The sequence below is a fragment of the Peromyscus californicus genome, unplaced genomic scaffold, assembly GCF_007827085.1.
Source record: "Peromyscus californicus insignis strain IS unplaced genomic scaffold, ASM782708v3 Scaffold_11__1_contigs__length_118956290, whole genome shotgun sequence".
Lineage (NCBI taxonomy): Eukaryota > Metazoa > Chordata > Mammalia > Rodentia > Cricetidae > Peromyscus > Peromyscus californicus.
The window spans coordinates 66,913,371-66,927,150 of record NW_026294402.1 but is presented as its reverse complement, the minus strand read 5'-3'; the positions used below and the strand labels follow the sequence as shown (position 1 = coordinate 66,927,150).

Here is a 13,780-nt window from a genome sequence, read left to right as displayed (position 1 = left end):
GTGGATACATTATTGTATCTTGGGGATTTTAAACTTGTAGATAGATGATCAATATTCTCTCCGTTCTGAAGAGAGTTTCTGATTCTCTGAAAAATATTTTGAGTGTGGAGGTGTATTTCCTGCTTATATTTTGGAAATGGCAGTTTTATATAGGAGGAATTTATAATATAGTATTTATAAATACTTGAAAATATTCCTTTAGAGTTTCAAGTTACTGTCTTTGAATGAATTAAGTGGTTCCTTTGTAGTTTATATTTATTTTACTTTCAAGCTCTCTGGGTTTTTCTATTTGAGTATTAGATGAGATTTTAGGAGAAGAACATATATAATGTACCCAAGCACTTATCAAATAGATGACAATGAAATTATTTGCCTACAGTGATGGGACTCAAGGAAAATTCTGCTGTTTTGCCATTTGATCTGTAGGTCAGGTAGGAAAGCTGTCTTCTACTCTGAATGTATTTATTAGCTTACTTTTAATGTAGGTCGTGGCAGAGGAAGTTAAACTGATTCTTCTGTTAGGGTCAGCCAGCTTCCTATTTAACCCAGGTACATCCTTACGCACCCACCTTACTGCTCTTAGACATCTTGTCCAGAAGTAGAAAAAGTCACTCCAGCTGAGTTCCTATTATATGTGGCCTCTCCAGGTCATACCAGGTCTGAAAAGTAGCCTCACAGTCCAGAGGTGGTTAAGTTTCTGGTTGTTAGAGTTACTCTGAGAAACTCAGTTAGCAAAGAGGTTTTTTTTGTGAGGAAGATACTGGAGCAGACATGATAATTGGTGGTGATGTTAGAGGAAATGATAGACAGACGTGTGTAATGTTCTTAGGCCTGAGACATTAGAGGGTGGGAGCATTGCTTTGTTTATGCCCGTGTGCTCTCTATCTTGCCTGTGCACTCTTGATGCTTTGTCTTTAGTGCAGAACAAACATACAAAAATGAAAGAAGTACTATGATATGAAAGACACAATTGTAAAAATTTGTCAAAGTTAAAGCATCAGAGATGAATAAGATTTAAATATTGCATAGTGCAGACCTACAAGAAGTGTAGGCAGTAAGTTTTATACTTCTTTTTATCCTTTAGTGCAAGAAATGTTTTCTCTGTTTGAGATTGTACCAAGTGTAAAGCCCAGGAAATTGGATTGTTCTTGTTGACTGCTGTGTTAATGATTTGTTTCAGACTTTTCCCCTTCTTATTATCCGTCCAGTGTTATTCTGGACAGGTTATTTAAATTCATTGTACTTCAGTCATCTGTAAAATTGAGGATAGCTACTTGATGAAGTTCTTACACGGATTGTATGAAATGGTCAGGGTGTGATTTGCACTGTTGTGTGAGTATCTACAATTCACCTTCTAGATGTTTGTGTCTAATCAAACCAGCTACAAATGAATAATTACATCTGCAAGAGATACTGCCTTATAAATCTATAAATGAGAATTATTTGCTTACTCATTAATTAGTAATAAACATTTTTTCTTTTGGATCTGTAAGAAAAAAAAATTTCCCTTTACTTGCAATTATGCATTTCTTTCTTGGTTTAAAAGAAAGTCTCTTCTTGTCAAATGATGATTTTAAAACTATTTTTGTTTAAATAAAAAAACATAAGAAGCCAAAAAACCCAAACAACCAAAAAAAAAAAAAAAAAAGAGTGCTGGGCAGGGATGGTGCATTCTTTTAATCCTAGCACTCTGGAGGCAGAGGCAGGCAGATCTACAGAGTGAGTTCCAGGACAGCCAGGGCTGTTGTTACACAGAGAAACCCTGTGTGGAAAAAAAGGTTTTTGTATAAAGCAATGTTTTATGCATAATTGGTGTATTGTACTTAATTTGTCAAATATAATCCAAATTTGGGGAATCCCTAGATGCATTAGGTTAATGGAATTTAGTGGTTGAGGGAGGAAAGCTCACAAGGCCTTAACCCTATACAACGAACTAAAGACAAATAAGGAATACTGAGAGTGGAGAAACAGGCTTCCCTAGGGAAGAGCACGCCAATAGTTATCTAATACCAAATAGTCATCTCTGAAGAAATACATACAAGTAACATTATATAAACGGATCAGGTTGTATTTAGGAATATATACATATTTGCATGTAGCAATAGTTAATGGAAAAAGAGGCCATGAATTTGAAAGAGCAATAAGGGCGGGGGTATATGTGAGAGTTCGGAGGGAGGAAAGGGAAGGGTGGAAACGATGTAATTATATCATCATTTCAAAAAAAAAAGTTACAAAGTGAATGAACAATTTTTTTTTTTTAAAGGAAAGAACAATGATGGAAGACTGTGAGGCTTATAGTAGATAGTAGTCTGAGTAATGGGGAACAGACTATTTGTGCTTTTACAGACTTACATTCCTGATAGAGAAGTATCCCATTCAGCTGTTTTATATAAGGTCAGAGACCTGCAGACCTTTACATAGGACCTTAGAGAAGTCAACTTTGTTTTAGGTTGGTTTCTTTTTTTTGTGTCTTCAAAATTAGGAAATTTTACATAGACCTTAAAGGGCTTAGGTAAAAATAAATATTATAGCTATGAAATGTTTCACTTATTGATACAATAAATTGATAGAACAAATAGAAACTATTACTGTTCCCAGTGATTTATCTCAACATCAAATAATTTACTATACATGTTCATGGTTATATATTTCCTCAATATAGATTCTTTTTTGTGAGATGTGACTGATGTCTGGTTCTGTTGTTCTTTCAAGTGACCATGTTGTTTGAGTTTGCTTGTCCTTTTGCACACTGGTACCTAGCCTAGCCCAAACTCTACTGTGGTACCATTGAGGTTTGCACCTCATAGCTTTTGTGAGATGCAGAACTTACCTGCTGTGAGATTTTACAAATACTTTACTGCTTCTTTGAAAATGTCTATACAGATTCACAGAAAGCAAACCACTACTAGGAAACTAATTTCTACATGTCATTAGTGACTGAGTTGTTTTTTTCTATTTTAAGTCATGAGCATTTTCCACATAACATGGTTATTAAAGTGGGTATTTATCTGTCATTGTTATTATTTTTACAAAGATCTTGAATTGGCTTGAACAGAGTTTGGGTGCTTCTAAATTTCCCCCAGGTTTTTTGTTTGTTTGTTTCCTTCTTTCTTGTTTTGTATTGTGCTTTGCAGAACAAAACAGTCATTTGCAATTTTGCTCTTTTCTTCCCCTCGGCATGTGCCGTATTACAGAATTTTCATAACTGAAAAATGTGGTAGCTGTCATTTGCCCCAGTCCTTTTGTTTCCCAGGCGAGAAACCAGATTTGGAGAGTGCGGTTAGTCGGGTAGCTTAAGTAGGAGCTCCACTGCTCACATGAGGAGCGCTGCTCTTGACTCATCAGTCCTTGCCTCTGGCCTGGGAATATACTAGACTTTGCTAGTGTCTTTTTGTCCCCTCACCTTGCCATAGCAGTTCCTACAAGCTATGTAGTCAAAAGTAGTCATAAGTTTTTTGTCATACTTTGCAGGGAAAGTAGAAAATTAGAACAAGAAAGGAGATCTCCAGCTGGTGAAAGAAAATTTGAGACATGATGTTTCCTAGCTGGCTGGGAATGTAGCTCAGTTGGGAGAGTACTTTCTTAGCTTCTTTGAGACTCTGGCTTTGATCCCTAGATAAAACTGCATGTGGTGGCACACTTCTGTGATTATAGCACTTGGGAGGTAGAGGTAGATGTTCAAGGTCATCTTGGACTACATAGCAAGCTTGAGGCTATTTGGGGCAAGAGATGGGAAGAAGAGAGAAGAGGGGAGAGGGGACAAGAGACGGGTTATTTACAAAGCAAGGGTAGTGTGTAATGAGGCAGAATCATAGAATTAGTTGTTGAATACCAAAACCTTGATACAGTTGATAGATGGCATTGTCAGTCTCTCTTTCTGACACCTCTCATACCTTGCTTAATGATACTGAATGAGTTGATTTTCTTTACCTCAAACTTTTTCTCCCTTTTTTTTCATTGATACAAATGGAATACACACTAGTAATGGCAACATCACCAGCCTTCCAGCCTGTGCTGGTAGTAGAGAGGGGGAAAAGCAGCTATGTGTTGATGGTTGGCATTAAAGAAAAGTTCTTGAGTTATCTGTTGTGTGTGACTCAGCACAGAACGGTTTAAGGAACTTGTTACTTGTCTTTTTGATTGTGAGCCTACCCTCTCTAATGGCTGAGCATTTCTCCCAAGAGCCCCAGGGACTTTCTCCTAAGGGGTGAGGAGTAGACATGAGTTCTGAAGTGCATTCTCTGACTTGTGCTTCCTTCTAGCAGTGGGTTCCCAGGGAGTTGTGTGCTCTCAGAGTATTAGTAGTGCTCACTTTGATGGAGTGTTTGTCAGGAACACACTCTGGCAGTATCTAACAGAGTCTGTTGCGGGGAAAGCAAGAATAGAAGGATAAAAAGATTTTGGAGTTGCTGGTATTGCAAAGTTTGTTTATAAAGCCATAGATTGTATAATTTGGATAAAAGGGAGAAAAAAAGCTACTCAACTAAAGGAAGACTATAGTTTCCACAAACTGTGAAACTAAAACCAGTCTATAAAGTTATCTGGATGAAGTTGATGTTATTTTCTCTCAAAGCATCTGCAATGTTTATGCCAGATGTGGCTAAAGGGAACTTTAATTTTTCTTTGGGCTCTCTCCATTCTTAGCTGGCATTTAGTATCTTTTCATTCATGTAGGAGAGCTTGGCTGAGAGCCACTTAGTAGACAGCGAGCTAGATATGGGATAATAGAGCCTTGGATATCTTTCTGTTCTGTCTGTACAAAATACATAGAGGTCATTTTGACCTCACCAAGAGGTTATACTGGCTGGAGTTTTGGATTGACCTGGTTAGGTTTAGATGTCACAGCAGAAGCCTTAGTAGTTGCTAATAGAGCAGAGAGACCCTGCTTCTTCTCCCACTGGAAATAGTGTTATGAGGAAACCCCATTGCAAATAAGAATATTAATGCAGTCTGTTCCTCCATATTGGGAATTGAACCCAGGACCACACACATACTAGTTAAGTATTCCAGCATTAAGCTATATCCCAGCCTCTTATTTTCAAAATCATTATTTTGGAGCTGGAGAGACAGCTCAGTGGTTAAAAACACTGGCTGCTGATGCAGGGACCTGAGTTCAGTTCTCAGCAGCCATATCAGATGGCTCAAAAGCACCTGTAACTTGAGCGCCAGGGGATCTCACAATCTTCTCTGATGTCTGAGGGCACCTATACATGTGGCATATACTCAGATGGACAGATAAACATTATTATTATTTTTTTTTTAATAAACTTATTTTGAGTTAGAACCTTTCTAAGTTGCCCATTCTGGCCTTGTATCTTCTATATAGCCCAAAGTGAGTCTTATATTTACCATCATCCTGTCTCACCTTCCTGAGTAGTTGGTATTGTAGGCCTGTACTATCAAGCCTCACCTAGTTTTCTTGCCTTTAAGGAATTTTCTGGCATGGCCCCCACTTTGAATATTCTGCAGTTGGTAAATACATCAAGTTTTTGAAATGCTAGAGGTGAATAAATGCATGTTTTAGAGTTCAGGAAGTACGCTTAGAAATATGCCATATTTGCCTAAATAGTTATATTTTAAAACTTTTCTAAAAATTTATTTTACATACCAACCACGGTTTTCCCTCCCTTCTCTCCTCCCATTCCCCCCTACCTCCTTCCTAACTCCCCTCCCCCAAATCCACCCCTCAGAAAGGGTAAGCCCTCCCATGGGAGTCAACAACGTGGCATATCTAGTTGAGGCAGGAGTAAGCTCCTCCTTCCTGCATCAAGGCTAAAATGAGGCATCCCACCATAGGGAGTAGGTTCTAGAAAGCCAGCTCATGGGCCAGGGACAGATCCTGGTCCCACATGCAGAGGGCCTAGGTCTAGGTTGGTCCCATGCAGGCTCCCTAGCTGTTGGTCTAGAGTCTGAGATCCCATGAGCTCAGGTCAGCTTTCTCTGTGGGTTTCTCAATCCTGATCTTGACCCTCCTGGCTCATATAATTCCTCCCCCAACTCGTGAGCAGGTCTCCCGGAGCTAGGCCCAATGCTTGGTTGTGGATCTCTGCATTTGCATTCATCAGTTACTGGATAAAGGTTCTGTGATGACAATTAGGGTAGTCATCGATCTGATTACAGGAGAAGGCCAGTTCAGGCACCCTCTCCACTATTGCTAGGAGTCTTAGCTGGAGTTACCCTTGTGGATTCCTGGGATTTTCTCCCAGCATCGGATTTCTCCCTAACCCTGAAATGGCGCCCTCTATCAAGATGTCTCTTTTGTTATTCTCCCTCTCTGTTCCTACCCATAGGATTTGCTGAAGGAGGCAGAGGCAGGAGGATCATTTTAAAAATTTTAACTCTTTTAGGCAGTAAGATTGGAGGTATAATTAGGTAGTAAATAATTTAACTTCCAAAATAATTTTATTGCTCACTCTAAATATTTGTCACTTATAATAATATCATTGGCCAGGAAAGATATAATTGAAGAGGAAGTGTTGACTAGGCTGAACAAGCATTTGTATGAATAGAATAAAAAGAGAAACAACTTTGTTGTAATCTGTCTTTATTTAGTAGGTGAGTAGTATGAAATAAGAGGGGTAACTTTTCACTAGGGAAAATGAGTCTATGCTTTTGGGAATAAACTCAGTTACAAATACACTTAAATATAGGGACTTGCACAGTGCTTTGCAAGGACTGATTTATTGTGGTGCGAAAGATGGGTCCAACATGAAATACTGACAAGAAATGGGGTGATCTGGGAAAATTAACTACATAGATCTGCTTAGGGTGAAATCACACTTGGGTTCGGGCAATAGGAGCCAGACTACAGAGTCATGGAAAGAGAAGACATTTCACTAAACATGGTAGTTCTTGTGGGACAGCAGAGAGGACGAGGTGGCAGGGAAAAGTGAATCTTACAGACTTTTCCTGCCACAGAATGGCAACTCTGAAATTCAATTCTCTGTAGTTTTTAGAATGTGACAAGTTTGATTTTATTGAGTTAAACAACTACCTGATTGTTTGAATTTTAAAAAACCTTTTTGTGTGAATGAAAAGCTAGAAATAGCTTTTCTTTCTTGTGCCCATTTTTCAGGTTCAGATAGCAAAGCTTAGTGTTACCCATATGTTTCCCATAGCACAGAAGATGTATTCTCTAAACTGTTTATTATTTGTTCTTTTTAATTTTTTGAGGGGGGAAAGGTATAGATTTTATGGCGAGTAGGAAGTTCAAATGCACTAATTAGAAAGGACACACAAATTTTGAAATAGTATTTTATGCCTCTTGATCTCAGGTACAAAACAGGACATGAAGCAGTTAAATAGCAAAGCAAGACAGAAAGGACAGAGAATTAAAGTAAGTGTTTTCTATGTATTGCATCTATGTTCCCATTGATCTCTGTTTTGTTACGTAACTGCTCCTTCAATGCGTTGTAGATGTGAAGAAAGCGATGGGTGAGAAAGGATGTATTTTAAGGTTAGGTTTAAATGAGTCCGTAGGGTAGTTGTTGTGACTCTTAGTGCCATTCAGGGCAGCATCTGCCTGAATTGAATCTGTTCCTCCTTAAGAGAAGGTGGATTATAAGATGTAAGCATTTAAATCTCTGCCAGCACATGTGTAAGGTGAAAGAAATCATATAGACTTCAGTTGCCTATTGTTCTGTTTTAAGACAGCTACATTTTCTCTTTTTCCAGTCTGTCAATTCTTAGAGCAAACCTGTTGAAACTTCAAGTCTGTATGCCTATACAGTCCTTATCAGGACAGATTGACTTTACAGTTCCCTATTAGGTTTTTCAGACTTAACAGCTAATCAGAGGGTGACTGAGGTCTAGCCCAGTAAACAGTAGTATAGATCTGCTAGCTACTAGGCTGGCTACTGGACATGCGTTCAGTCTTCCAAAACACCTACTTACCAAAAGTTACCAGGTAGTGCTCAAACATATTTAATTTTTAGTCTTTGATATCTGTTTTTATAACTGTTGAGCTGGATCTTGATAGTCTCTTTAGTATTTCCTGAGTTTAGAGATCTCTTATTTATGAAAATACACTATAGGATAGATTCCAGCTGAACAAATTTTTATGACTAACTAGCTTACTTTTATTAATAGCTGTTAGAGTTCCCATTTATCACAGTACAATTTACAGATTTAACTTTGATGTGTGATTGCTTTGATCTTCAGACTATTCAAGAAGCCGTTTTTAAGATTCTTTTCATTGTGGAGATGCGGACATTAAATTTTTCAGAAAGTCTAGGAGTGGTAACCAGGCTAGATGACTAGCTGGCCCCTTTACTGTGTTGACTTGTCAGAGTGTGTAAAAGAGACCTTAAAAATCCTTCCCATTCTTAGCATCTAGGACTTTAAGGAAGAGTACTTCAGAAAATTTAAGGCTATGCTACCATCAGCATTCATTATTTTTTTTCCCTTGTTTCATTTTACGTGTGTGTGTGTGTGTGTGTGTGTGTGTGTGTGTGTGTGTGTGTGTGTGTCTGTGTGTCTGTCTGTCTGTGTCTGTGTGTCTGTGTGTCTGTGTGTAGGACTATTGGGGGGAGTTGGTTCTGTTCTTACACTATGTGGGTCCTGAGTATGTAACTCAGGTCATCAGGCTTAGTGGCAAGCACCTTTACCTACTAACCCATATTGCCAGCCTCATCATTATTTCTTTATAAAATTTTCTTTAATATGTTGTAAAAAAAAAAAATGAACTGTAGCACCAGTCAGACAGACAACCTGAACAAACTTATTTCTGATCTTTTAATCTCCTCTCTGGAAAGAGATTTTTTTTCCTAATTCATAATTAAATAGAGGAAGTTTTTTTTTTTTTTTTTTTGCTTTTTTGAGACAGGGTTTCTCTGTGTAGCTTTGCGCCTTTCCTGGAACTCACTTGGTAGCCCAGGCTGGCCTCGAACTCACAAAGATCCGCCTGGCTCTGCCTCCCGAGTGCTGGGATTAAAGGCGTGCGCCACCACCGCCCGGCGAGGAAGTTTTATTATAGGTAGACTGATTTGAAATCTGTTAATGTTTGTTCCTCTTTTTATGTCTAGTCCCATGAGAAGTTACATATCAATTCTGATGCAAAATCCTGTTAGGAACTCTAAAACTCTGGATGTTCCCTTAGAAAGGCAGCTATTTTGAATTCCTGGAGTATGTCCCAGACAAGATGGTGGGCTGTTATGTTTTTTAAATGTCCAACAAGAAATCCTGTAAATCATGAAAAATAAATTATTTTTGAATTACTGAAAGTAGGAAAAGTTTATTGTGTTACAGATCTTGGTATTTGGAGATTATTGGGGAGAAAATGGTGTAATCTAGTTCTTAGATTCTACATTCTTAAAACAGAATGTAGATTTGTACATTCTAAGAAAAGCCCTATTTTTTCAAATCTATTTGAAATACGTACATTCTTTGCAAAGTAAGAATCAAAAGGAGATTTTGAATGCCAGAGGCCTTAGGCTTATCGTTTTGTATTCCTTTTGTGACATACTTATGTTGTCCATATTCTGCTGGTAAAATGTTCTCCTTCAACATCAAACTGATACACCAGCTTCTCTGTTGTCAAGTGAAACCATTATTTCAGTGTATGCATGTGACATTCAGCTTTCTGACTCCCTAACAAAAATACCTGAGAAAAATAAAGGAGCAAAGATGTATTTGGCTCCATGATTTCTTGGTGGGAACTGGGACAAGATATAGTGCCCAAGGGCACTTCCCAAGGACCTACTCCTTTTACCTGGGTCCTACCTCTTTGGTGTCTACCCCTGTCAGTAAGTAGCTCAGCAAACAATGAGCCCATTAGTCCAGTCATTTCTCTAAAGGCCTTCCTTTGAACAAGGCTTATGCAGCAGGCCATCAAGAGACCAGCCTCTGGGAGGCACTTGAGACTTTTACCATAACATGGTATATATATAATCAGTGCGGTGCTTTGTACAGAGAACAGAATATATTCTTGGTTTGTAGAAGGCTATTTTATGATCAAACAATAAAAGACCAGCTGTCCTAGTGGGTGAACAATGTGTGAATTATGTATGTCAGTCATTAGGTGATTTCATCATGCAAACATCAAGGAGTTCCTTATACAAACTGCTTTCTGTACCTTGGTTTACTAGCAGATCTTCAGGGCAGTAATGCTTGGCTCTGTCCTCCCTTATAAGGATAAGACCTTCCTCTGGGTCTCTCCTGAGGACCTACCAAAGGCTTTTACTGAGTAGGAACCATGCTGCAGGGGGTCTTGCTTGATCCATTCTTTTCATTACAGACTTGCTTATAAGTAGACAGTACAACATGGACATTTTCTTGGTAATGCCTGTAGCTCTTTAGGGATGGGGCCTTGTCAGAATTCCCCCATTGATGATTGGGATGTCAACCTGGGATTGTCACTGTGTAAGACTTGTTTAGGTGACTATATTGATAGACTTTCATGGTTGCTACTCTGTCATATACAGAAGACACTATCTTGTACCAGATGTCCTGGTCCTCAGGCTCTTCTGATTTCCACCTCATCTTTTCAGATAATCCCTGAGCCTTAGTTATATGAGTTGTGTTGAAGATGTATTGTTAGGAATGGAAGCACCATAGTAAGTTTTCTGCATTTTGACCAGTTGTGGGTTATTGCTGCAAAAAGAAGCAGCTTTGAAGAGGTGTGTAAGCTACGTGCAATCGCTGTCTTAGTAGTGGGAGAACTTTGCTGGGTATATGTCTTTAACTTTTTTTTTCTTTTTTGGTTTTTCGAGACAGGGTTTCTCTATGTAGCTTTGCGCCTTTCCTGGAACTCGCTTTGGAAACCAGGCTGGCCTCGAACTCACAGGTCTTTAACTTTTCAGAAATATTTTATAGTTTTCAATAAACAAATCTTGCTCATTTTCTGTTTAGTTTAACAACTGAATATTCAAAAAATTTTTGATGCTGCTAGTTATAAAACTTCATTTTCTTTTATTTATTTTTATTTGTTTGTTTGTTTGTTTTGTTTTGTTTTGTTTTTCGGGACAGGGTTTCTCTGTGAGTTTTGTTGCCTGTCCTGGATCTCACTCTGTAGACCAGGCTGGCCTTGAACTCATAGAGATCCGCCTGGCTCTGCCTTCCGAGTTCTGGGGTTAAAGGTATGCGCCACCACCACCAGGCACAACTTCATTTTCTGATTCATGTCTAATATATAAAACTGCAGTTGGTTTCTGTATATTGACAGTGTATCCTGCAGCCTTGCTAGATTCATTTACTACATGTAGTATCTTTTTGTACATTCTGGAAAATTTCCTGTTTGGACAGCATTTCATTCATGACTTGTTTGACTAAGGAAGTTCCTATGTTTTATTAATTCAGTGAAAATATTTAACAAATGTGGATATTGGGTTTTTTCTGCTCCTGTTCTGATGGTCTTTCGTCATAGTATGTTTCTATGGGAACAATGAATACTATTGTTTTCTAATGTTAAAGTAACCCTGTACTTGTAGGCAGACAGCTTTGGCTGTTATGGAGTGTCATTTTTACATTTATGTATTCAGTTTGTTACAGTGTGCAGGTGTTCATGCTTAAGAAATTGTGATCTCTGAAAGGTTTTACTTTTTCTTTTTTCATTGTCTTTGTCAAAATTAGGTAACACAATAATGCTAGCCTTAGGTAGAGAATTACTTAATATGTATCTGTAAGAGTTTATGTAGAATTGATAGTTTTTCTTTAGTTTTGATATAATTACTACCAAAGATAATCTGGACCTTAATAATTCTCTTTCAGATGATTTTTTTTTAAAAACATTTATTTTGTATGTGGTGTGGAATGTCAGTGGGCAACTTGTGGGCTTTGTGGATCAAACTCAGATCATCAGACTTGACCAAGCATCTTGACCTAACTAAGCAATCCTGCCAACCCTGGGATGATTTTTAATTAAATTTGCCTATAAATAAAAGGCTACTCAAGTATTTTTTTTTTACTTTTTAATGTTTACTATTTATTTATTAATTAAATAGTATGCCTCCTGGAACAGTGATCTTTCTATCAGGACAGTGCTTGGCAGAGGGTGAGAACTCACTTTTAGATAGCCTACTGTGAAGAATCCTGAGTATGCTTTCAGCTAAGACACATGTCACCTCAAAATCTACATTAATTAATTAATTAAATTTGTCTATGAATAAAAGGCTAATCAAGTATTTTTTTTAAAACAAGATTAGTTGACTCAGATAACTTAAGAAATGTGCCATTTGTCGGTTTCATCTAAGTTGCATTTGCTCTTTCTTTCTCTCTTTCTCTCTTTTTTTCTCTTTCTTTCTTTCTTTCTTTCTTCTTTCTTTCTTTCTTTTTCTTTCTTTCTCTCTTTCTTTTACAAAATAAAGTCATACTTCTTTCTTACCTTCTTAATATTTGAGCTAGTTGTCTCTTACTGTGTTAAATGACCCCAAACTTAGTAGTTTAAAACAATGCATTTATTTCTAATAGTTTCTAAATCTGGTATACTTTGGCCTGGTCCTTGGCTTCAGTGTCTCTTGCCAGGCTGTAGGTAAGGTGTTAGTCAGGACAGGGGGCTCATGTGAAGGGTTAGTTGGACAAGGGTCTGCTGTGAAGATGAGGGAATTTTTGTTTTGTTTTGTTTGTATGAAGGTTTTTTGGGTGCTAAGATATTCTGATAACCTGAGAGTAACTTACCCAGTGGAAATGATCCTGCGTTAACATGTTTACTACCCTTTTACCAGATTTCTAAAGTTTTTGTTTTTGTTTTTGTTTTTTGTTTTTTTAAAGTAACTGTAGCTGGAGAGTTTCTCTCCAGCTCCTGCCAATCCCCGGCAGTCCCACAGCCCACTTATAAAATAAACACGCAGACGCTTATATTATTTAAACTGTTTGACCTAATGGCTCAGGCTTCTAGGTGTCTAGTTCTTACATCTTAAATTAACCCATTTCTATAAATCTATACCTTGCCACATGGCTCGTGGCTTACCAGTGTCTTACATGTTGGTACTCGTGGCGGCAGCTGGCAGCGTCTTCTGACTCAGCCTTCCTGTTCGCAGAATTCTCTTCTCTGCTTGTCCTGCCTATACTGGCTACTGGCCAATCAACATTTTATTTATACAGAGCGATATCCACAGCAAGTAACATTAAGTAATATGCTGTCAGATTAACTGGCTGAGTATATGTAATCCCTTAAAAGCTAGTTGATAGATTGCACTCAATAAAAATTAGCTGTTATGAACATGGTACTGCCAGAGCTATGCTTGTGTTTTCTATTAATATGCTTCATTTGCTTTAAATATCCTATAGCAAGTCATGATGGCTTCTTCTACCTGCCTGGAAGTACTTTCTGCCTTAATGCTCTCATCTGAAGCTGTGCTGACATTTGGTCATCTGTGCTATTTATGTTTTTGCACAGGAAGTTTAATTTGAAATTTGGCAGGGTAACTGTCCTCAATTTAAAATTTACTGATCCTGCTATCCTGCCTCTTGTACTAAAAGAAATTTAGTAATACTAATAAGACCTTGGTGACTGTGATGTAGCATGGTTTAGATTTCCTGGGAAGGTGTGTGTGTGTGTGTGTGTGTGTGTGTGTGTGTGTGTGTGTGTGTGTCTTTTCCAAACTGTGATCTGTTTGAACACAAGGATTGCTTTATTTATCTTGTAGCCTAGAATAGCAGAGTGCTTAATATGTTATAGATAATAACACACGCGTATTATGTGCATATATTCCACATCTACTTTTAATTTCATTAGTAGCTAGATTAAATTGACCTAATAAGACAGATAAAATATACAAGAGCTAAGGGATAGGTAAAAAGAAAACGAGATGATAGGTAAAGAGAAGGGAAGACCAGATTTACA

At 37.9% G+C, this 13,780-nt stretch overlaps 1 protein-coding gene across 5 annotated transcripts in view; it reads left to right on the top strand.

Annotated features, from left to right (window-relative positions):
• The window catches only part of Tcf12 (transcription factor 12), a 282,155-nt gene that overhangs the window by 100,080 nt on the left and 168,295 nt on the right, over window positions 1–13,780 (top strand). The window contains exon 3 of one of the 5 annotated variants that reach the window (XM_052713839.1): window positions 7,275–7,336. The exons of the other annotated variants lie outside the window; for them this stretch is intronic. Within the exon in view, the coding sequence (XP_052569799.1) occupies window positions 7,289–7,336 (48 nt within the window). The 5' untranslated portion in view covers window positions 7,275–7,288. The remainder of the gene's footprint in view (window positions 1–7,274; window positions 7,337–13,780) is intronic. 5 annotated transcript variants of the gene reach the window in all.